The 25995-nt window shown below is 42.8% G+C and overlaps 1 protein-coding gene across 4 annotated transcripts in view; it reads left to right on the forward strand.

Annotated features, from left to right (window-relative positions):
• The window catches only part of PRKACA (protein kinase cAMP-activated catalytic subunit alpha), an 89464-nt gene that overhangs the window by 36971 nt on the left and 26498 nt on the right, over window positions 1–25995 (forward strand). The window contains exon 1 of one of the 4 annotated variants that reach the window (XM_033924160.1): window positions 24381–24403. The exons of the other annotated variants lie outside the window; for them this stretch is intronic. Within the exon in view, the coding sequence (XP_033780051.1) occupies window positions 24397–24403 (7 nt within the window). The 5' untranslated portion in view covers window positions 24381–24396. Of the gene's footprint in view, window positions 1–24380; window positions 24404–25995 lie in introns of those variants that run through there. 4 annotated transcript variants of the gene reach the window in all.

Below are 25995 nucleotides of genomic sequence, written 5' to 3' on the forward strand. Positions count from 1 at the left end.
AATTCTATGAGCATTGGAGCTGTTGCTGCCGCGGCCAGCACTAAAAACCGCGCTACAGTTTTGTAAAAGGGGCGGGGGTTGATTTATATGGCTATAGGGATTGATTTACCAAAACTTTTTATGAAAAGATTCACCCAAGGTGGTTTATAAGAAGATACAGAGCTTGGTATAAAACCTCTAAATTACACATACGGTCAACTTGGAAGTAAAATCTAGTAATAGGACGAATGTCTCAGAAATATAAACACTGTAAAAGAGCCATAGAATAGAAATATGATAAGTGTCAGCAGGATACAAATCCTACCATAATAGGCAACACAGATACGATGCTAACACTGTTTGTACACTACAAAGAAACATCTTAAATTTCGCCAAGTGGACAAATGCAGCTCAGAGAGAGAGGAGACAGAGTCATTGGCTGGCTAAACTGAAGGCAAACGATATGTACGGTTGAATAAGATATGAGGAACTGGTCTAAGGTACAGAGTGTGCAGCAAGCTAGTCCAGGTGCAAAGCGAGTGGATAGTCGGTCGCCACGTACATTAAGGGCTTGGGGGAAGAAACGGAGACTTTCAGAAGTAGAAAGAGTCTCGAGTTAGATGTGGCCTCTCTGGCGGCTATCATATCCTACGTTCCTTTTTGCCAGATAGTGATGCTCCTTGCCAAAGTCTGTAAAAGCAGAGGAGCCCATTTCTTTTTTCTTGGAAAAGCTGTACAGGGAATCATGCATTTTACATGTGGAATCCTATATTTTGTGAACTTCGCTGATTAAACAGAGAGAGACTGTATTGGAGCATTAACCTACTTTTAGAAAGAGAGAAACAGGTTGGTGGTTGCCTGGCTGTTGATGGGTTGGATTTTTTTATGCTCCACCTTTCTCTGGATTCAAGAGAGATGATGTATTATATTATCTTTCACAAGATGTAGGTCCCTTTGTAAGTAGTTCCATGAGGTGCAAGCACCATCCCTTCCAATTCAGTAGGAACTGTGCAAGCAGGTGGGTTCCGATGTAATATCACTAGTTAAATCAGTGAGCAGAAGATGCAGAATTAAGATGGACCTGCTTCTTTTTGACTTTACATCCCTTTCCTGGAATAAAATGTTCCCTGCCTCATAGGTCTGGCAGACCAAGGGCGCTGGTAACTGGCCACATATGAACTGAACAATCCAAGCTTGGCTTACTTGACATAAACGAAACAAAAGTCAAGGGTATATGCTCTTAAGCTTACAGTAAAGGGTGAAATGGCTCAAAATATTTGGCAGTGAAATATTCCCTGGCTGCTATCCTGAGGATCAAATCTCTGCGTTGTCTGCACACTTGAGTATATTTTGAGAGAAGTTGGGTGGGGAAGTTTCACACGGCTTTTGCACCAACCATATATGAAAATCCGAGGCGGGCCCGTTTGAAAGAAAAACAGAGATGTGGGAACTTAAGGGAAGAGGGAGCTGGTTTCTGCAGTTATGTAATGCAGGTCGGGATTCCAGTTAGAGTAAAGCAAAGCCATCTGCGCAGCCACTACAAGGGTGTGCACTGATCGATTGACTGGCAATTTAAATATTCACCTTGATGACCTTTCTAATGCACTTGCTCGCGATTTTTTTTCTGTTTTCCTTCAAGATTCCACCCTTTCATTTACACATTTCCAAAGTGGTTTCCTCCGCTTTTCAAGCTCTTCAGTATATTCACTCAAACCATTCTCTCCACCAACAAGGTTCCTTGTGTATTCTTAAGTCTCTGGTCTTCTCTAAGCTCGACTACTGTAACTCTATTCTCATTGGCCTTCCCAAATTATCAGATTCACCAATTACAGTTTGTGCATAACACTGCAGTCAGACTCTATTGACCGTGTTACCCCTATCTCAAAAACTGAACACATTCTTCCAATTACCTACAGTATTCTCTTCAAATACAATATTCTCTCTCTTCAGATTCAATCCTCTGGTCTTCTTTTCTGTTCAGTCTCCGTGTACCATATTCCCCACATATTCCTCCTTCAGACAATTATTTTTAGACGTCCATAGAAATTCATCCTTTTCAGTTATGGTTCTTACCCTATGGAATTCACGTCCCCTCTTATCTCCAAACAGAAACTTCTTTTCTAAAGTTCAAAGAGTATGTATCTCGGTATATGTCGAGTTAGGATAAAAACGTGTATGGTAACTATGAAGATTGTAACCCATTAACTGTGTGTTAACCTGTAACCCGTTCTGAGCTCGTTGGCGAGAATGGGATGGAAAACGAATTGGTGCCTAAACACTTTCAAGCTGAAATCTTTTTTTCCCCTACCTCCCTTGTGTTTTTCTTCCCCCTTCCCCCCCATTGATAATTATTGTAAATATTCCTTCTGTATTCACCCATGTGTTTTTGTTATGCCTTGTCTTGGTGGTTGTGCTCGTAAGGTCTTATTGGTTTGTTTCCTTCCCCTTATATATTTTTTAACATAATAAATGACGGCAGATGAAGACCTGAATGGTCCATCCAGTCTGCCCATTAGTTATACCCATTAAAAATACGTGATTAAATTAACTTGTCTCTTATGTTCTTTGATATTTCTGGGTCAAAGACTGTAAAGTCCACCTAGTATTGTCTTAGGTTCCAAATGATGAAGTTGCCGTCCAAGCTCCCCTCCAGCCTATCCAACCATCCTGTTTGCAGGATATCTACCATAAAGTCTGGTCAGTAACATCCGCATTTTCCAAGTTAAGTAGAGTTCCCATTGATGTCCATCCTACACCCAATCACCAGATATGAGACACAGACCATGCAAGTCTGTCCAGAACAGTCCTTAGTTCTTTAATTTACATCCTTCATTTTCTAATTAGAGATCCTCTGTTTGTCACACTTTTTTGAATTCCATCATCGTTTTCCTCTCCACCACTTCCCTTATTTTAACGTAAACCACTTGGATTTTAACTTTGCTTTATATTAGCGGTATATCAAATAAACTGAACTGAACCTAGTGGAAACTTCCAGAACCAAAGACGGGAAAGGCCTATTATTTTGTTTATTAGAACTTGATATGTTTATTGAAAGCTTCTTTACCACTGCTAATGACTTGGTCGGTCAGTTCAAAGCAGTTTATATGAGCTTTTGTAAAGGTGTTGCAATACAGAGTAAGCATTTCCTGAGATGGTTTTCAATACAGATACATTTATACCATAAACAGTGGTGAGAGTAATTGGTGGCATTTCCCGCTACGAGCATGTAAGTAACTCCATTATTGGCCAAGTTACACTATCTTCCTGGTGCTAGCGTTTAAAGTCATTCAAGACGTTATGCCAAAGGCAGTTGGTGCTTTGGTGTCTACATACCATGCCCTCTCAATCTCTTAGGTCAGGGCCGCAATATTTATTGGGAGCTCCTTCATTGAAGTCTGTCGCCAAAACTATACAATACGTTTGAGAATTTTTAGTGTTGCTGGACCGCTTATGTGGCATGCTTTACCTATATATGATATTTGTCTGATTGAGGTGCTGCTATGCTTTCGCAAGCCGTTGAAGGCTTATTTTTTTCAGAAAGCTTTTGTAAATGGAGATCTGTTCAGTTGAGCTGTTAAATCATTAGTTTTGTTCTCTTAAATACGATGCTAGTGATTTTAAGAAATTGTGTTTTATGGTTTGTACTGATTTGTGCGTGTACTTTTGTAACCTGCATAAATAGTTTGTTTGAATATGTGGGATAAAAGTGTTTTTAAATAAATCAATCTATATAGCTATAACTTACAACAGGTCCAAGTGCTTTACAAATAAAGAAAAAGAACTCCATAACATATAGGACAAGAGCTAAAAAAACATTCACGCAAGATATTTGACCTTAAGGCCCTCTCCCATCTCCTAGAGGAATCTTTGGGTCCACTTTAAATGTCTCTAGGGTCCACTTTAAATGCGCTTGCCTAACTTTCAAGATCCTACACGGCATCCTTCCTCCCCTTATCCCACTATCTTGGAATTCCTCGAATCCTAACATCACCAGATCCACCCCAAAATTCAAACTATCCTTCCCCTCATTAAAAGGCATATTCCATCCAGGAAAACTAGGGTCAACCCTCTCCGTCAGAATCACAGAGCTCTGGAATAACCTTTCTACCCCACTTCGGAATCTGGGCGCCCTCCAACTTTAACGAAAACATCTTAAAACTTGGCTATTCTCAAAAATGTGATATGTCCTCTTTATTATACTAAGTCCCTCTAAACGTTCTCTATACTGTCCTGTAACCCTCATTGGAGTTCCTTCTCTACACCATTTCCTGTAAACCGTGCGGAGCTCTACGATTGTGGAGATGATGCGGTATACAAACTTAAGGTTTAGTTTAGAATCTAATATTTATTTAACATGTTTATTATCCACCTAAAACCTAGGTGGCTTACAATAAAACATTCATAATCAGTTGAACAAAAGAGCATTAAATAAATACCATATGGTTTATATCACCTGTAAGCTGTAATACAATTGGGTACTTCTGAGGACAGAGGGGAATAAGAGGGCATTTTAGGTTCAGGTAAGGACTATTCCAAGTACAGCTAACACAGTGGGAGGATAAAAATGTTCCTCTTGATATTCAAATACAGGGTCCTGGGGAGGGTTGCAGGTCATTTTAATAGGGGAATTTTAATACTGAATGGTCATGTCGATACCTGCTGATTAGTTGATGGCTCGGGGATCTGTGAACAAGAAAATCAAGAGTGGGTGCTCAGGGCTGACCTGGTAGCATAGTGGTAAGTGCTTTGGCCTGCCCAGACGTGGGGAATGTGTGTGTGAGAGGGGGGGGGGGAGCTTGTTTCAACCATCACTGGACATCGACCCCTTGTGGCTGGATGTTAATGCATTAGCTGAGTTTCTGAGTAAGCTGCAGTTTCTACCTCCTCCCCGGTCTGTGTTAATGATGGGGGCTGGAATAGGTAGACTGAGTTGTGAGGGGGACACTGCAGAAAATCATAAAGGAAACGTTTGTGACACCATTATTCAATAGATTCATCTGGAAGAGCAACACAAGAGGCATATCTGGATGAAAAACTAAAAGGAAGCTGGGTGGAGTAAAGACTACATATTGGGTCAGTGGCCTTCATTGATTTTTAAGCTAGGACCACTGGAGTCTAATGAGCTGAAGGAGAGCAGCCAAATTATTCTCCCATGCGGGGCTACAACTTCTAACCACCAGCTCACCTTCAGACTTGATGTTGGGGGGGGGAAGTATCTTCAAGGTTGAGAGCATTTCCAAATGCATTCTCTTCTGTCCATTGAGATATGCCTTTGCCTTATCCTTTAAACATGCAGCTCTTAAACCCCCCCCCCCAATCCACTTCCTCTACCCTGAGCAGAAAAAGAAACCCCAAGAGTTTTGGGGGGCTGCCACTGGGCATTGCTTTGAAAAACTCCACTAGGAGCAAATATCTTTATCGTAAAACTTGTATTAGTTGGTTTATTTTACTGAACTGGAGTACTGTGTGCAATTCTGGAGGCCGCATTGCCGCAAGGATGTGCTGAGACTGGAATCGGTCCAGAGAATGGCCACCAGGATGGTCTCGGGACTCAAGGAGCTCCCATACGAGGAGCGGTTAGGGAAGTTGCAGCTCTACTCACTCGAGGAACGCAGAGAGAGGGGTGACATGATCGAGACATTCAAGTATCTCACGGGCCGCATCGAGGTGGAAGAACATATCTTCTTTTTCAAGGGTCCCACGGCAACAAGGGGGCATCCGTGGAAAATCAGGGGCTGGAAACTGCACGGTGACACTAGGAAGTTCTTCTTCATTGAAAGGGTAGTTGATCGCTGGAATAGTCTTCCACTCCAGGTTATTGAGGTCAGCAGCGTGCCAGATTTTAAGGCCAGATGGGATAGACATGTGGGATCTATCCGCAAAGATAAATAGGGAGGGTCATTAGAGTGGGCAGACTTGATGGGCCGTGGCCCTTATCTGCCGTCTATTTCTATGTTTCTATGTAATGACACCCTCCCCACACACCTTTCCTGTGAAAAATGATGGGGGAAGCATGGGGATAGTCTTAACTCTTGGCTGGTTTCCTATGCCACAGGGAGGAACCTGGGTTTTTAATCCTTAGCTCACAAACCTTTCTTTCAACAGCAGAGCCTGTAAACAAACAGTGAAAATAAGCTCATGGCATCCATCAACGTTTAAAATAGCCAGTAAAGCAGGGCCGTAGGCCAAGAGCCTCTGGAGGGAAGGAACCCGTATCCAGCAAACAGCACATCTCGAGAGCAGCAAGGACATTTTACACTGGATCGTGTTCATCATAAGTGGATTTGTGCTTTTAGAAGCGTTGAGGTTTTGCCATGGCTTTTAGGCAAGTTGGTTGAAGTGGCATTTCCACTCCCATCTGGACTTAACTCTACCTCCTAACCAGGTGTCATGTTTCCACCGACACCCAAGCAAAAGCATGTTCTCGTTATTTGAACGTTCCCAGTTCACAATTTTGTTTATCCACGGTTGCATGCATTGTGACCGCTATTCGTGCCATGTAATTGTGGACCTCCAACCTTAGGAAAAAAAGCTTTGTTTCCTTTCATGTTCACTTCTGGTTTTGGCTTCGAGAGTGGGCTACAAGCATCTGCAGGTACAGCTCCGAAGAGAAAGAAGCATGTCATGTGTCGTGAGTGACAAAATACGTGTTTTAGACAGTCTTCGTTCTCACAGGTCTGTTTCTGCCGTCAAGCTGTGAGTTCAATGTGAATGAATCCACAATCCAATCCATCCAGCAAACAGAGGAAGATATTCGTCGGTCTGTTTGCCAAGCTGCACTGGAAAGTTCCAAAGCAACATCTATGGTTTGTGATCAGTCAATGGAAAAGATGGAGAATTGTCTAAATTTGTGGATAATGCAAATGGTGAATGAGGGAAAAAGCACAGTGGACAGCATTTTTGTCGGAATGAAAGCCAGATACATTTACAAACACGTCACCAACGAGCAAGAAAACGTCAAAACCCTTTTCTGCGAGTTCACTTTGGCTAGTGCATTTTTAAAAAGCGATAATACAGTAAAGAAAAAAAAAGTCTTTCCAGGGAGGCAGGTTCAGCTGAGGAATTTAAAATGTACCTGCTAAGTGTTATTGAAGAAAAGGGGTATGTATGTGCCAGAGCAGGCATTCAGTGTGGATGAGACTGTCTTGATTTAGAAGCAGACTGGGAAATGGCCATATATAATGAAAATGGCAACCAAAGTCCCAGGATTCAAGGCATTTTAAGATCACACCACCCCGCTACTATGTGCCAGTGCCAAGGTTTCAAATGGAAGTCTCTTATGGTCTACAGAGCCCCAAATCCTTGTGCGCTTATAAAGCTAGGATGGGCATCAACGTTGGAAAAGCTGTTCAGAGATATGGAGACATGTGATCCCATGCTGGAGCGCAGTCTGGCAAGCTCTGCATTTGCCCCTTAACGCTGAGACACTTAAGGGCTTGAGAAGGAAAGCCAAGCAGACAAGGCTGACAGCTTTTCCAGTCAACAAGTCGCAAGACTCGTGCGCCAGAGGTTGATGTGACAGAACATGATTTGCCAGCCTTGAATCGTGTGCCAGAGGTTGATCAGGCTGAAGTCAACCTACCAGCACCAGTATCTCCCTCTTTTAAAGATAAAGTACATCATTCTGGAGCTGCACACCTGTTGAGGTGTCAGAAATTGACCTGTTGACCTCGACTCAAGCACAAGAGGTTGATCGGGTTGAGTGATGCATCTTGAGTGATTATAGTACAGTACCAGACACCTGTATTTTGTAAAGCTAATTTTTTTGTTAGCAGTTTTCATAATGGTAGTGTACCATCTCTTTATATATGTCTGTTTTCCAGTCTACGCTTTCACATCCTACAGTATCTCTGAACCATTTTGTCCTAATGGTGAACACACTAAGGGCCCCTTTTAGAAAGCCCAGTAACCTGTCCCAGTGTAGCAAATGCATTGCATTGGCTAATGAGCAAACTATTGTAATTGCTTACTGCTGTAGCGTGATACTGTACACTTCTCCCTCCGTATTTGCGGTTTCGCTTATTCCCGATTTTTCGTATGCAGACTCTGCCCCCCCCCCCCAAATCAATCAACTCTGAACCCAAACTGTGTTTGAAACCGAGATGCAGGTGACCAACCTTCAAGTCAAAGAATCATCCTGTATAATACATTTTGCCTTGCTATGCCTGATTCCATATTCGCGACTATGTTCCGCCTGCATCCACCGCGAATACGGAGGGAGAAGTGTATTTATTTTTCAGCACTGTTGTGTGCAATTTGTTTTGTTTAAAAGTGGTGAGAAAACCATGGTGCATTGCATTAGTTGATGTGTAAGAAATCTATTTGAAGCGTTAATGGTTTTCAGGGGTAATGATGCAGAGGAACTGAAATCTCAGTGAATCTGGAAGATGTACTAAGCCAAACTGACAAGTTAAAAAGTGATAAATCACCTGGATCAGATGGTAAATATCCCAGGGTACTGAAAGAACTCGGACATGAAATATCTGACCTGCTGTTAGTGATCTGTAACTTCTCACTAAAATCGTCTGTAGTACCTGAAGATTGGAGGGTGGCTAATGTTACGTCGATTTTTAAAAAGGGTTCCGTGGAAGAATTAGGAAATTACAGACTGCAGTGCTGGGCGAAATGGTGGAACCAATTATAAAAAATAAAATTGTGGAACATATAGACAAACATTATTTAATGGGACAGAGTCACCAATTTGCTTGACTTCTTTGGAATAAACTTATGGATAAAGATGAGCTGGTTGATGTAGAACATCTAGATTTTCAGAAGGCATGTGACAAAGTTCTTCATGAGAGCCTGCTGAGAGAATTTACAGAGAAGGGTGGTGGATGCCTGGAATGTGCTCCCGAGAGAGGTGGTGGAGAGTAAAACGGTGACTGAGTTCAAAGAAGCGTGGGAAGAACACAGAGGATCTAGAATCAGAAAATAATATTAAATATTGAACTAAGGCCAGTACTGGGCAGACTGGCACTGTCTATGTCTGTATATGGCCATTTGGTGGAGGATGGGCTGGGGAGGGCTTCAATGACTGGTAGGGTGTAGATGGGCTGGAGTAGGTTTTAACGGAGATTTCGGCAGTAGGAACCCAAGCACAGTACCGGGTAGAGCTTTGGATCCTTGCCCAGAAATAGCAAAGAAGAAAAAAATTTTAAAAAAATTTAAATGGAATCAGGTTGGGCAGACTGGATGGACCATTCGGGTCTTTATCTGCCGTCATCTACTATGTTACTATATGCAATTTAAAGAGTCATGGGATAGGAGGCTGGGTTCAGTTGTGGATTAGAACAGGGTAGGGTTAAATGGTGGAGTGCCACAGGGATCTATACTGGGACCATTGCAATTTAACTTATTTATAAATGAATCTGGAAATTGGAACGACGAGTGAGGTGATTAAATTTGCAGATGACCCCCAAACTGTTCAAAGTTGTTAAAACGCATGTAGATTGTGAAAACTTGCAGGCAGACCTTAGGAAATTGGAAGGCTGGGCATCCGAATGGCGGACAAATGCAAAATGATGCACATTGGAAAGAAGAAACCCAAATCAGAGTTACCAGATGCTAGGGTCCACCTTGGGGGGTCAGGACCCAAGCAAAAGATGTCATTGTAGACAATATGCTGAAACCTTCTGCTCAATGGGTGGCGGCAGCAGCTAAAAAAGCAAACAAGATGCTAGGAATTAGAAAAGAGGTGGTAAACAAGCCTAAGAGTGTTGCTCCTTGGTGCAACCTCATCTTGACTATTCCATTCAATTCTGTTCGCCTTATCTCATAAGAACATAACATAAGCAGTGCCTCCGCTGGGTCAGACCTAAGGTCCATCGTGCCCAGCAGTACGCTCACGCGGCGGCCCATCAGATCCAGGAACTGTATAGTAGCCCTCTATCTATACTCCTCTATCCCCTTTTCCAGCAGGAAATTGTCCAATCCTTTCTTGAACCCCATTACCGTACTCTGCCCTATTACGCCCTCTGGAAGCGCATTCCAGGTGTCCACCACACGTTGGGTAAAGAAGAACTTCCTAGAAAAGGTTTAAAGGAGAGCGACCAAGATGATAAAGGGGATGGAACTCCTCTCGTATGAGGATTAAAGAGGTTAAGGCTTTTCAGCTTGGAAAAGAGGCAACTGAGTAGAGATATGATTGACGTCTACAAAATCCTTGAGTGATGTAGAACGGGTACAAGTGAATCGATTTTTTTTTTTACAAAGAGTAGGGGACACTCAATGAAGTTACAGGGAAATACTTTTAAAACCAATAGGAGGAAATATTTTTTCACTCAGAGAATAGTTAAGCTCTGGCCAGAAGTTGTGGTAAGAGCGGTTAATGTAGCTGGTTTTAATAAAAGTTTTGAACAAGTTGCTGGAGGAAAAGTCCATAGTCTGCTATTGAGACAGACATGGGGGGAAGCCACTGGATCGGTAGCATGGAATCTTGCTACTCTGGGTTTTTGTCAGTAAGGCTATTCTTGTGTTGTTGTGCTAAGCAATACTTGATTAAAAAATAAAAAATTGCTCCCACCACAGTATTTAATACGGTATTGTCGGAACTTTGACCATCGAGGCTTAAATCCTTTGCACGGTCATAAAATTAAGCTTTTGGGAAAGCAGGAACTGAAGGCTAATTAATTCCTAGGTGGGGAAAATTCACCAAAACAGTTAAATTAATTCACAATGCAAAAAAATTCGACCATGTTACCCCTTTACTTATTAAATCACATTGGCTCCTCATAACTCATCGAATTACTTTCAAAATTTTATTTTTGGTATACAAAACATTGAGCTTCAACGAACCCCAATTTATAGCTAAAATGATTGTCCCATACAAATCTCCTCGTTCTTTAAGATCTTCCTCATCACAATTGCTCTCAATCCCTTCGCTGAGAATCATAGGCACAAGACGTAATGATATGTTCTCCGTGAAAGCCCCTACATTGTGGAACTCCCTTCCTAATTTTATTAAAAATGAAACAGACCTAGTCTCTTTTAAGAAAATTTTAAAAACATACTTATTTCAAGATGCATTTGATGCATGAAAAGTAACATTTCAGGTTTCTGCATTCTTCTTATTTTATCATAACCCATCACTACCCAATGTGCTTTCCGTTTGATGTTAAATTCTAATATATAAAAAATTGCAATTTTCTCCCTCCTTCCCACCCCTTCCTGTCTGTCCAATTTTGTCGGTCTTTTGTTTAAATTTTGTAAACTAAATGTATTACCACATTCTGATGGTTTTTAAAACTGTACATCGCTTAGATATTGTTATAAGCGATTCATCAAATGAATATTAAACTTGAAACTTGGGAAATAAAAAAATCCTGCAAGCACACAAAAAAAGCCAAATTACACCTCCGTGATTTTGATGGGTGTTAATTCTGCTTTAAGGATCTGCTGCGATTGCCAGTGATGCAACAGCAAGGTGGATGTTCCCCTTGAAATTAAAGGGGCAGGGCACGTGGAAAGCTACAAATAGCTCCAGGGAATACTGGGGGGGGGGGGGGAATCGGCAGATTTGACGCTGCCAGGTTTTTCTGCACCTGCTTATATTTGCAGGTCAAAACTGCACCGATCCTACTTCCTCTCTGCCCCTTCCGAGATTCAAGGAACTCAGTTTGTTTAGTTTTTTTAAAAAAAAAATATCTAATTTTTAAAACGACGCTATTGTTTTAGCCTGTTTTTCAGAGCCAGCTTCTTGAGCAATCACAGCAGAGAGCTTGAGGAAGGAACACGAGAGGGAAGGAGAAAGCTCTTTTCTGCTGAGATAGCATGTAAGGGATTAATTACCATCTTAAAGCAAGAAGTAGTGCTAGTATTTAACCATTCTGTCTGCAGGTTTTGCATTTTTCTAATGCGTTTTACAAATTGACTATAGAGAAAAATATAGATTGTAGTCCTGGCCCTTTCTATATTGACCAGGGCCCCTAGTTTTCTGTGATTCTGAGGAACATGTTTAGATGCAGAATCTTTTAAACATGAGTTCATATTTGAAACAAAATTTACATGCATTGAGAAGTTGCAGAAATGACAGAAAATGGCACTGCTGTGCTGATGGAGGCTGCTGGTAGTCTGTTCTTTAAATTTATCTTAGAAAACCAGTGTTTCATCTGGCATGAGTCCCTGGTTAAGAAATTGGCAAAATCTTCATTTGAAAGTGCTGCAGAATGAAATTGTTTGTCTACAGAAACAAATGCCAAATTCCTACGGGTTTGGCAGTTGATTCACCGAGACAGACCAGACATGATCACCTTAGTGAGGTGCAAAAACCCTTTTGTTGTTTGTGCAGGAGCTAAAGATTGAAATTAGCGCATAAGGGGAGGTGAATGACTGGGAAAACAGGGTTCAAAATGAGTTGGTCTTTTGGGGCCCGATGCAAGTTTCAAGTTTAATAATTTTTTTGATTAATCGCTTAATCATACTTCTAAGCGATGTACAGTTTAAAATTACATTTGATGGGTAACAATACAATAAACAATAATATTTAATAAAACAATACAGGATCAAATTTTAACATGCAATGAGCTTGGGCTTCCTGAGGCAAGCATAGAGTAAAAATTTGACTACTGGAAATTATATGTTGTCAAAAGCCTTGCAGAAACGTATATGTTTAACAGGGAGCGTATGTATGCCAGATGCTGACACAGTGTTCTGTGCTAAGGAGAACTGGACTGCTCACAGGTCTGAGTGTAAAAAAACAGTATTAGCATGAAAATGGTGAAAGGTCTGAGAGGACTTCCCTTTCAGGAAAGGTTAAAGTGGCTTCAGCTTGGAGGAGAGATGGCTCAGAGGTGATATGATAGAAGCCTATAAAATACTGAGTGGAATGGAAAGGGTAGATGTGAATCACTTGTTCACTAGGGGACATGCGATGAAGCTACTAAGTAGTAGATTTAAAACAAACCAGAGAAAATATTTCTTCACTCAGTGTGTAATTAAACTCTGGAATTCATTGCTGGAGAATGTGGCGAAATCATTTAACTTAGTGGGTCTTGGGGTTCTTTACAGAGGGCTACCAGCTACAGTTCTCCTTCCCAGTTGCTCCTCTTTTCTTGGAGTCTCGTGAATGAATGTCTCTGAAGCTGTCCTTCAAGAGACCGGTCCCTGCCTGCTTTGCAGGTGATCATACTAGTTCCCCCAGAGGAGAGGGGCTTGGGATGTTACTCAATTTACTTTGTGATGCCCAACAAGTGGGGTGACCTTCATTCATTGTTGGGACCTCAACGGCCTCAACTGTTGTCTCTAGTTCTTGTGATTCCGCATGGAGACCCTGCATTCTGGGATTGCTTCCAGCCAGCCAGGGAAGTTTCTCTGCTCTGAATATCTAGGAGGCGTACTCTCACATTCAGATTTGGCCGCCTCATCGGAGGGTTTCTGTGTTCGTGATCCTGGGTTAACATTTCCATTTCAGAGCTATGCCCTTTGGTCTTGCCATGGCCCCAAGGATATTCTCCCAGGTAATGGTGGTCGTAGCAGCCTTGCTGCTTCACCACGGTATCCGGGTTCATCCTTACCTGGACAAATGGTTGATTCGGGCTTTGTCTGGCAGGAAAGTCAAAATACGACCACAAGAGTAGTTCAGCTGCTGCAGTCCTTGGGCTGGGTGATCAACTTCAAGAAGAGCAGACTGGTTCCCTTTCAGTGGCTAGAGTATCTGGGAGTCCTGTACATCGGAAGGAGAGTCTTAGCTGAAGGAAGATCCTGGAGCAGACCTGCGATGATGTTTCTTCAGTTGTTGAAGCCTGGGGCGGGAGGCGTAGAAGGGTCGACCAGCAGCAATGTCATACTTTACTGTGGGAGCAAGGCCCTTTACTGCTCCCATGGGGCAGTGAAAAGCCTTGCTCCTGAACCTGCAGTAAACGGTCCAAATTTTTTCCAATTCCTGAGGTGTGCGGTTTACCGCAGGAACGGGTATACATGTCATTCTCTAGCACAATATAAAGTTACCAACAGAAATCCAACAAGCCATTGTTTTATCAACACTTAACATCTAATAAGTAGAGCTAATCTTGAATAGCCAAAAGACAGGTATGTAGAATAGACAAATCCATAGATACTTTTGGAACTCTTGCTATCAACAACAAATTATCAGCTTATATATGGACTAATGCCATGCCCCACAATCAGCTCAGCCAAAGGACTAACAAACAAATTACAGTCAATAACATTGGAGATCAAGAGGAACCATGTGGGAGTTCATACTCCAGTGACTTAATGTGAGATTCCTGTAAACCTGACTTCACAGAAAATGCCCTTCACCAAAAGCCCCTCAAGCTATGCTAGAACGTGACCACCAATACCAGAGAAAACAAAAAAAACTCTGTGGAGTGATGATGTTCCCAAATGGACTTTATTTGAAAGTATCAAAGTTCCAAAGGTACACTAAAATCATCCACATAAAATAATTCCATCCACATAAAAGTAAATCATCCACATAAGAGCCTTAAAGGACCTAGTCCGCTAGGGATACAGGACCCAACACGGTCTGCGTTTCGACAAAAAGTCTTCTTCAGGGGTCCCTGGGGGTCCTATAAAGGTGAGTATGTGGGAAACAATTGTGTGGTGAACCGGAAGTGAGACACTGCTTGCATTTGCAATGGAAAAAAGGATTGTTTGCAGTTGTTATATCAAGTGGACAAGATTGAAATTAATGCTTTAACAGGATTTGAAGAACATTTCAGCCAACTGTTTGAGAGCCACAAGGGAGGACTTCAGGAGCTGAGTATTTGGACTGATCTAGTCCCTTGGTCTTCACTCCCAATCCTCAAGGGCCACCAACATATCATGAAGATGATCTGCATGCCTAATATCTTCATTGAATGCAAATCTTCATGCGTACTCAATAGGGATATCCTGAAAATCTAATCTGTTGGCCATCAAGGACTTAGGGGTTGAAGGCTAAGGATCTAAAGTAACCCAAAACCCTGTCTTGTACAGCAGTAGTCTCAAAACTGTCCTAGTGGAGAAGCCAAGCCAGTCTGGTGTTTAGGATATTTGCAATGAATATTCATGAGATTTATTTGCATGCACCACTTCCACGGCTTGCACATTTCTCTCATGCATATTCAGTGTGGATATCCAGAACACCTGGCTGGCTGGGGTTCCCCCAGGACAAGTTTAGGAATTGCTGCGTTACAGACAAAATGTGCGTTGTGATGAAGATGGAGGCTGCTACTTAGGGTGTGACCCTGCTGCTAAATAAATGACTTCAGTCGATCCCTCCAAGCATTCCCATCCATACTGTGCTGAGTATGCCTTGACTACCACCATAGAAGCGTGACTGCTCTTGGGTATTGCTCCTTGTCCAGGTTGCATGTTTGTCTCTTTCTGCTTTGATTCTCTGCCACTCTGGACAAATGAACACAGAGATGCTTGTAGTTAATCCCAGCACCCAAATATCCTGCCTGCCAGAGTTTTATTACACACTTTTTATAATCTGAGATTACCAAAACTGTTGATGTTTCTATGGAACATAGAGGGTGAAAGCGAGACGAGGTGAGAGAAAGTCAGGACAGTGGAGGTGAAGCACGGAGCATTCAGGCAGCTTGGATGCAAAAGGAAGGAGGAGGGTGTAGGGCAAGTAGGATCCCAAGAGGATTTTTTTTTCTTTTTTTTTTTTTTTGGGGGGGAAGCGGGGTTGTTTTTGAGGTGTGTGATCACAGCATGTTTGAAGGAAGAGGGAATGGTCATAGTGGCAAGCATGAGAAATTGAGCATATGACAGTTGACCTTGAATATGAGAAAGGGTCAGAGGAACTCATAGTGGATTTGAATTCGTGGATTCAGAAAAGGGAAGATGGGTGTGGAAGTTGGAGATAAGGAGACCTTGGAAGGGCCATTCATTTCAATGGTCTTTAATTGCTTTATAAGTGTACTATGTAGTTAAAAAGCTTGAGCCTGGCTTTTGCTCTCTTGCTGTTGGCATGCGACATTAGGTACTGAGTTCCACAGACTCCAAAGTTGTAGTATTGGCATTTTATTTATCCCAACGAGCTCAAGTTTATAGGTTAGCCTAGATAATATACAGTTAACATAAATAATATACAGTCAGAACGGGTTACAATGCAGTGTTGTTGTCCTAGTATGAGCCTTCTTGAAAACGAACAACACTGTGGGGTGGTCAACGTCGAGAAAGGCAGGCCAGTATCCTACAGTGATGGACCTTGGTGCCACAACAAGCAAAACAATGTGGAACCAGTCCCTGGACTCCCAGAGATTAAAACGATGATGTTTATTAATACAACATTAAAATGCAATAACATTAAAAAGCCAACAAAGCTTCAATAATTATTCACTTGTTGTAAACAGATATCCAGATCCTACAGGTGTTTCGGCAACATTTGCCCTCTTCAGGGGTCCTTGAATCCAGCAGCTTCACAGAAAACATCCGTGAGAGTGGATGCGAGAATTCTACTATGCTGGCATTCGTACATGGGGTTTAGTTCAGGGGTGGGCAACTCCGGTCCTTGAGAGCCGGAATCCAGTCGGGTTTTCAGGATTTCCCCAATGAATATGCATGAGATCTATTTGCATGCACTGCTTTCAATGCATATTCATTGGGGAAATCTTGAAAACCCGACTGGATTCCGGCCCTCGAGGACTGGAGTTGCCCACCCATGGTCTAGTTCCAGTATCTATTTCTCTTTTAAACATATGGTAAGGGATTAGGTGAAAAAAGATGCTTTTTTATTGCTTTCCTAAAGTTCAGGAGCCCTTGGAGGGGTAGTTGTTCCAGTAGTTTGGTAAGAAATGGGAGTAGGAAAGTTGTATTTTTATTATTTCTTTGGAGTCTGCCACTTGGAAGTACAGTCAGATTTTTTGATATGTTGTAGTTGCAATTCTGCTGTCTTCGGACAGTGAAAGTGGACACACCTTGTTAACCATTTTTGGGAGAATGTGCGTCCCCTGATCCAGCGCGATTTCTCAAATGCCTTGAGCAGAAGGCATGATTCCTCTGGCATGGGAACGCTATTGCACCTTACCACAAACAAGAGAAATTTAGGACCTCTATGCACATTGGTCTTTCTTTGCAGCACTTGACTGTTCCCTCATTGGTTTGTTTAGCCATAGCACAGAGGGTAAAGGACCTTGCCCCTGAGGTGCTGCACAGTGTCAGAGGCAGAGCTGGGGGCTTGGAATTGCGGCAGTGAATGAAGTGTGACTTTGAAAAAAGCATCCTAGCTGGATTTTGAACCTTGGCTGCACGCATCCTCGGGCGAGTGTCCTGCTTAAGAAGATTTTGTTCAAGCAGCAGTGAGGATTTGCATGTTCCCGAACTCCTCATGCAGTTCTTACAGCTGTGGAAGAGAAAACATTCCGAGTCCTGAGCATCAAAATAATACAATATGGCTCTGATGAGAGAAATAAGCCAAAATACCAGATACGCGATTTCGAATGGGACCAAGGGAGAAATGAAAAATCATACATTCCCCCTCCTGGGCTCAAGGTCTGTATAGCACAAACTCTCTCTGATGAGGTTCCTAGCCGAAGGTACAGTTTGCAGGGTGTTTCTGCACTTCAGCCCAAATTAATTTTGTCCAGCCACGCCAGATTGATTTGAAGTTTGACAACTCATCTTAAAATAAAAATAAAAGAACTTGGAAAATGCACTCCTCCTCACTGCCAAAGAATCGAAAACCTACATGACCCTTTCCAATTATGGTATGACTAGGGCTTTCCACACTTCAGTTCACAGACTGTGCTGCCAGTGACTGAGGGTCCGTTTACTTTAACAAGGGTTGAAATATTCCTACGTTTAGAGCCTTGAGAAGCAGACATCCTCCACAAATTATGAACTGAAGAAGGAGCAAAGGCAGAGTATAACAACTGGTAGCCATCGCGAGAGATTCTGAATCATTTAGAACCGTGGCCACTGATTTCTGCCTTGTGACAACGGAGAGCCTGCTGTGGTGACCACGCTAAGTGATGGCTAAAGAGGTCGGTTCCTGCGCACTGCCGTGGACCACCTTGAGATTTTTATAACTGATGTATGACCTGTGCAGTATTTAACTCCATTTAGAGTTTAACCCTTAATGGGTAAATTCACTAAAGGTTGCTATAAAGCACAAAAAAACAGGGCACTAAGCTCATACTCTATAGCATAGAAACATGAAGACAGATAATGGCCAAATGGCCCATCCCTATAGGCTAAGGCTCTTAACACTTGCATTGTGAGGTCATATAGAGCTTTATGGTGTAGAACATAGCGTCCATTGGGCATTAGTCTCTGCCATTTGCTTTGTCTCTGTCCACCCCTGTGCTAGAGGAAACAATCTCGGTCCTAGAGGGTCACCACCCAGTTGGGTTTTTAGGATTTCCCCAGTGAATATGCATGAAATATGTTTGCACACAATGGAAGTTCAGGAGTCCGTAGGTTCTGCAAGTGGTTCGCTAGCTTGGATTGATCACCTAATGTATGGATTTCTATGTACAGTATATTAATAGAAACAAGCTTATCCAGGTAAGAACTGAATCTTTCAGTGGTGCATAGTGACCAATACTCTTAGCCTTTCTGTATAGAATCAGAACTATATTAAGACATAAACGGGCTCTGGAGTTGGAAGTTGTGGATTCGGAAGCAAGTTTTGCGTCACTGGAGATGGGCTCTGTGAAAATAAGAGTTAAATTAAATGTCATGCAAATGCTTATATTTCACAGATTATCCCTTTTTCCAAGGTATGTTTTACTTTTAGCATATATTTTGATATCAAGTTCTTTGATTTCAAAATGTAATATATTTTATGATATTTATATTAATGAAAGCGATGCCTAGAGAATGACACGTTGATGCCTCATCCCCACAAACTCTGTCTGATCCCATCCCCACAAGCCTCAAATAGGTAAGATTTTATATTCTGTACCATTGTCTTTTTAGAAATCCTAAATTCAAACCCCCTTGTCTCCCTTCTCCTTCCCCCCTCACAAATATCCCCTCCACTATCCAGACAAATTACTACTAAATGCTACATCGAAAAAGCGTGCTAACAGAATACAAATGCCAAATTCATAATAGCTGACCAAAAATGATCAACATAAATTAAACCCAAATCTCAAGAAGCCACACCTTGCATGTACTGTAGATATATAAATAAAGGATCTGGCGTTGTAGTCGAAGTGGAGATACCATAAATAAAAGGAGTCAGAGTCAAAGGTTTTATGTACCAACTCCACAGAGGACTAGAGGGGTGGATCACACCTCCTAGGGCAGACATTCTCTGTCATGGGATGTATTCCCTCTCCTGTCTGTGTATTTTCTTTTTATGTGCCACAGGCCAGCTGCATAGTATAAGTTCGTGTTTTATCTCAGTTATAACTCTCCTTAGTGCGTGTGAGTTGTCCAGCGGAATAAAGTGGATTCCTGGCTAAAAAAGGGATTAAAGGAGTCAAGATCTTTAGTCAATCTTTGGCCTTTAAACTCTCTCAACTCTGGAATGATCTCCCTTTTTTTTTTAAGGAGTTCCAGTTCATTTCAATTTTTCCGTAAATCTTTAAAAACTACTCTTATTTGCCAAACATTTTGAAAATTAATTCTTTTGAAATTTTGCTATTATCTTCTGTTTATCATTTGTGAATCATTCCCGGTTTATTTAATTGCTGTAAACCGAGTCGAGCTTTCTTACAATGATGACTCGACATACAAAGTTAAGCTTTAGTTTAGTTTATGATATCATGGTGTGGTGCGAGTGTTTTGTCTTTGGTAGTGCATGTCAGGCGTAAGTGTGTACAGAGAGCGACCCCCACCTCTGACGACGTATCCTCTGGGAACTTACCTAACTCCCCTACAGTGCAAAGAGATATCATGCATATTCATTGGAGAAAAATCTGAAAACCCAACTGGTGGGTTGCAGTCCTTGGGCTGAGGTTGCCCATCCATTCTCTAGCAGGAGGCATAAATGATACTTGGACTCCACTAGAAGGTGGTGGTATTGAATACATGGTGTCACACTTCCTTCCAATTTCCTGCTTGCAGGTCTCCCCTGACCACTACTGACCATGCAACATTGCTGCCAAGCCATGAGCCAGCCCTTGCATGCAAAATACAGGAGGAGCGAAATAGAGCTCTTCGTTTGAGTGGCTTTTTTGTTTTGTTGAGTTTTTTTGTTATTGGTTTATTTTTGGGTTGATTTGTTGTTTTGTTTTTTTTGCTTTGCTTTCATTTTATGTATTTTTAGAGTTGCTTGTCGGGGTAGGAGGTGCTGTTGAGGATTCAGCCCTTGTTAATGACGCAGAAGATCTGGATAGTACCACTAAAAACCATCACAGACCAGCCCAGAGGCTAGAAACTGTCCCTAATCTTTTGGTAATTGCAAAACAAACAAAAAAGGCCTAATGTTGTCTTAAAGCTTACATGTTTGCTGGGGGAAGACTGCCACGCGTAAACTAAGAGAGGTAGGATAACTTCATCTGCATTGCTTTTTATGTTTGTTAAAATTTTTGATATCCTGCCAGTTGCTGAAAACCAGATCATAGCAGCTTACAATAAAATCAAATTAAAATAGAAAGGAACTCCATTATATTAATGGGAAAGTAAAGAGCAATTGCCCAAGAGAATAGCAGGCAGGCACAGTTGATACTACAGCCCAAGCATAGCTGCCACAGTCATGCGGACTCTGCGGGTGCAACAAAACTCAGGGGGAGGTGGACGCCAAAAGCTGCTCTGAAAATGTGCTTTTAACAGGACCTTGAACTTAATAAAATGTTAATTCTGAGCATAAGGAAGGTGGGAGGCTGTTCCGAAGAAATGGAGGTAGAAAAAAAATATTTAGCACAGTGAGTGAACTCATAGTGGGCCTGTGTAGAGGATAGAAGGACTATCCATTGAAACTCAATGCAAAGATCGAGAGGGTGTATAGGGAAAAGTGACAGAAGCAAGATAGGAAGGGAGGTCGTAGCGAACGACAAGGGATGGTTTCCCGCGTCATTCTTTAGGGAGAGGGAAGAATCAGAGTATGAATGGGCCTTGCACTGGAGAATGCGGGTGTAGAAGGACTGAGGTTGAGAGAGACACTAAAGAAGCAGTCTCTGTTATCCAGAGCTGAGATTGTGATGTCATAATGCCTCATTCCACCAGTGCCTAAGAGCCAACATCATCAGTGATGTCACAATGGCTTGACTGTCCTATACTTGGCTCACATAGGAATCAGAGTACGAATGGGCACAGCCAGTGACCCTCAAGCTTTGAATTGAAGAATGCTGATGTAGAAGGACTGAGGTTGAGATAGATGCTAAAGAATGAGACGAGATGGTTTCCAGCCACTGACCCTCAAACCTTGCATTGAAGACTGCTGGTATAGAAGGACTTAGGTTGAGATAGACACTAAAGAATAACATGGGATGGTTTCCCTCGTTTTTCGACGGAAACAGGGACAAATTTATCCCCATGTCATTCTCTAGAGTTTTAAATGTTTGACAAAGAAGTGTGAACTGGTAACTAAATTGAACTGGTAGCCAGTGTAACTGTATCATGAGAGGAATGACGTGATCCCGTCGTTTTGCCTTATAGAGAAACCCAACTGCTTAATTTTGTAAAGTTTGAAGGCAGCGTAACAAAGAGGATGAGATGCTACGGTAGATAGTATTACAGGAATCAATTTGAGAGATAACAGATGCATGAATGAGTGTGTGTTCTTTCATTTTTAGCCTGGGCAGCTAAAACACCCCCCCCCCCCCCGTCTGTTGTAAAAAAAAATTTGGTGTTCTCCAGAATCAGGATGGCAGCTGGTGCGTTTTTTTTTTATGGGAAAAGGACAGGCCATTCAAGAGGTTTCCACAATTTAGGGAAAAATTCGGAGAGAGTTGCCAACAGATGCAGATAATTTCTTTCCCAAAGAGAGAAGATGTGGAGGAAACAGCATATCTGCCCATGAACAGTTATGGCACACATTAGAGGTTATTTTCCTCTAGGCATCCTGTAAAGGAAACCCGAATGCCCGTCTGAGTAAATGAGGGTTCTGATCCCAACCAGCAAGGAAATACTTGCATGCTAGCAAAGCCTCAAGGTTCCTAGCGGGCTTCCTGCTTCTAGAAGGGGGGGGGGGGTTCTTAAGAGATCAGTGCAATCATTCTGACTGTTCAGTCTCTCGCCAAAACAAAGAGCGGAAGCTATGAACTGAGTCAAGTGAGCAAGGTAAATGGAAACACTTGGAAATACTCTGAGAGAGTCTTTAACACAGTGTATGCACTTCCTTGTGATTTTTCTAGCCCAGGTAATAAGCTGAAACCACAAAGTCAACTTGTTATAAATATCATTAGTGGCCCAAAAGATATAATTATCCATTTTATTGGGGATTATGGTTATAAACAGCTAAAGATATTCTTGATAAGGTGTCTGATCTTCTAGCTGTATCCAATTTTCCTCCAGACTTACAGAAATGAAAACGAAATCTGAAGCTTGGGAGCCGCACATGGTTCCCAAAAGCATTCTGCAGTGCTCTTCCCTTGTTGGCGCTCAACACAGACATGGACTACTCCCTGAGACGAGACTTAAATGACCTGATATTTGGACAACCACCAAGATCATCCCTAGGTGCACAGAATCCATGAGCCAGCTAAAGTCTCCACTCTGTCTGCAGCTACCAACACTTCAGTTCCTGGCGTCGCTGTGCATGTCTTGTTTTGCATGTCACCTGGGCGGCGTCTTTCATTATATTAACCATTTACCCATAAAGATGCCCGAGGCAGAATATGTCCTAAATCAACGACGGCACCAAACAGCAATCGTCGGAAACAATGCAAAGCAAGGTAAAATCAAACACAACAAAAACAGCCAAATAAAACAGGAATTAAGTCAAAATGGCAACCACATTAAAAACTAACCCCCACTAGGCATGATAGTGAAGTGCCCGTTCACTGCCGAAACACACAGCCCAGATGAATTGGCTAAAAAGCAGTAGGAGCAATGAAATTTCTAACACTTACATAATCTCGAGCAAATTGAGCTTCCCTTAAAAGCATTCCTGCCTTGGGATTCTACACAAGAGAAGGCCTTATGCTAATTTAGCATGACAGATTTTGAAATGTCTGTGCATGTTTTTACTTTTCCAAAGAGACTAATTGAGTTCACTTGTGCCCAGAATCTTCAAAGTAACACAGGGCTGAAAAGGGATCTATCTCATTGCTCTCTTGGTTGTCAATCCAGGCCAGTGGAGGCTTCCCCTGTTCTCTTAGTTTTCCCTCTACAGCCCTGATCTCAGCTAAGCAGTCACAGCCTAGTGGGTTATCTGCCTTTCTTCTATCACCTCTTGAGTGTGGGTCAGGAGGTGTACTGGAGTTAAGAGCAGAGACTTGAACAGCGTCGTAAAAGCAGTAAATGCTTGTTCCAGTTTCTCTCTTCTTGCTTCCCCCATCTTGTTGCCCTCCGGCCTTCTGCTATTGGAGACCAGGGATCCATGTGAGTGAGTGGCTGATAGGTGGGGGGGTGGGTTTTGTTGTTTTTTTTTGTCTTCTTTCCCTTTCTCACTTCTCTTTGTTTGTTCTTCCTCTCATATGACTTGATCTGCCCTGTCTCCTTTTTTTACGAGAGGCTCTGGGAGATGAAATGTTGGAGGATGGCAGTGGGGGGAACTTGATCTGTGTTAGCCAAGTGTCTGACTGCATAACAGATTATTGAACTACCACTGCCGCTGGGGGTGGGGGGAGGTTCAGAGTCCGCTGGATCAAGTTATCTTCATCCCCCACCACATGGCAACTGTCCAGATCGCAGGACTTGTAAGTGGGTTACGAGAGGCGCAGGAAGTTGACAACCTTTGGAAGCTTTTGGAACTGCAGCAAATGCAGTAACAGGAGCAGGCGACGGAAGCCACTGCTGGCCCTGATGTCTGCAGTATCTTTTTTTTTTTTTAATAAGGACTGGTTAAAAGAGACATTACTTGTTGTGCAGTGGTGGTAGTTTTTGGCCTAGAGATGGCACATCGTGCAGATTTCCACTGGGTTTTCCATTCTGGAGAAAGCAAAGAACCTTTTCTCTAAGGCAGGGTGTCAAAGTCCCTCCTCGAGAACTGCAATCCAGTCGGGTTTTCAGGATTTCCACAATGAATATGCATGAGATCTATTTGCATGCATGCAAATAGATCTCATGCATATTCATTGGGGAAATCCTGAAAACCCGACTGGATTGCGGCCCTCGAGGAGGGACTTTGACACCCCTGCTCTAAGGCCAGTCATATTTCTGGTGGGCGGTCTGGTCAGTGGCTGGACAGGGAAACACAAACGGATGGGTTTTCTAGGAGGGGAGGCCCTGTTTGCATAGGGGGTCAAAGTCTGCTGTCTCTTTCCAGTGGAAAGAATGTCACAGCATGAACTGTGCTGCTCTCTTGTTTGTTTGAAGTAATTTTCTCTTTTATCTAGTACTGGGTGAAAGGAAAGGATTTAGAAAACGGGGAGAGAGCACCAAAGGAAAGATTTGTGAGGTATCCCAAAAAGAATGAATGGTAAGAGTTTGTGTGCTTATGGAGCCCACTCTTGGCTAACTCCCTTCCATTTTGGGTTAAGTTGTGTTGCGGTCTGAACCCAGCATTACTCAAGGGCAGTCTTGGACCCAGCTGCACCACTCCCTTTCTGTTTCTTGGTAATGGCAGCCTCAGCTCTTTATCTTATTCCCTGGTTTGTCGTATGCTCTGACGTGTAAGCAGGAAGTGGACACTACCTTTTGGTATCTTCAAGAGGCCACTAGTCCCTGTCACCGGTTGTCCAGGCTGGTGAGTGACAGAGGTTCCCATTCACTTGGCTGAAGGTGAAAATGTCATATATTGCTTGAGGTGGTGTGGAAGGATCTAAAAGGAGTCTTAAAGGATTTCTTCCTGTTTTTAATTTTCTCCCCCTCCTAACTTCAGCTCTATGCAGGACTGCAAAGACCAGTTTAGGAATTATTCCTCTAGTATCCAGTGTTCACAGATCAAAGCCGAAAACCTGGAGATCTTGGTTCCGTTCTTCTGTCCACCCATTTACTGTTCAACTTTCAGCAGGTGTTCAGGCAGAATGCCATAAGCTCTTTGGGGAAGGGCATTGCAATTAGATACGTTGTTCCCTATATGTGACATTGCGTTTCCTCTTCCTCTTTGAGTTTTCAGCTCTCTTGTGTTTTAAAAAGGGAAGCAAGGGGGAAAAAAGGTTGTGTGGCCATCATGAGGTGCTTTGGCTTAGTTTCTGGATCCTGCAGAAGTTACCAGATATCCTTACCAAAGCTCTGATTTATAATTGCCTACCCACAGGATAGATACTACCTTGGTTCAGTAGGATATGTGGGGTGGGGGTGGGGGGCAGCTGCCATCTAGCACCTTCCCAGGAAAGTCGGTATCCTGATTCAGGACAGATACCTAAAGGCACAATGCCACAAAGGACTGCTGCGGGGGTAGGCTGGCATTAGGATTTAATTACCGTCCTATACGAAGAGATTCGCGCAAGGTGATATAAACCAGTGTTCTTCAACTGCTGGTCCGTGGACTGGTGCTGGTCCACAGAAATTTCCTGCCGGTCCACAGTGCATCGGGCCCGAAACAGTGTTCTTCAACCGCCGGTCCGCGGTGCGATTGATGTGGCTTTATCTTCGGGCCAGCTCCCTCTTCCTCACTGCCACATTGCACAAAGCCGCGGGCAGCGGCTCCTAAGCGCATCCTGCGCCTTAACTGCAAGCCTTCTCCCTGACATTGAAAATCAACGCCTGCACTAACTGCTAACGCGTCCGTAGGATAACATGCACGCATTAGCGTTTAGCGTGTGATTAGCGTGCACTAATATTTAATGCGCACTAAAAAGCATAGCGCAGCTCAGTAAAAGAGGGGGTTAGTTTTTGGTCCTGTATGTGCAGGTGACGGGTCAAAAGCGCGCCGACAACCCAACACAGACAACTGAGCGCAAGGCGGAAGCGTGCCAAAGAAAAACAGTATTTTAAAGGGCTCCGACGGGGGATGTGGGGGGGAACCCCCCACTTTACTTAACAGAGATCGCGCCAGCGTTGTGGGGGGTTTAGGGGGTTGTAACCCCCCACATTATACTGAAAACTTCACTTTTTCCCTAAAAAGTA

Source organism: Geotrypetes seraphini, chromosome 16, assembly GCF_902459505.1.
Source record: "Geotrypetes seraphini chromosome 16, aGeoSer1.1, whole genome shotgun sequence".
Taxonomy (NCBI): Eukaryota; Metazoa; Chordata; class Amphibia; order Gymnophiona; family Dermophiidae; genus Geotrypetes; species Geotrypetes seraphini.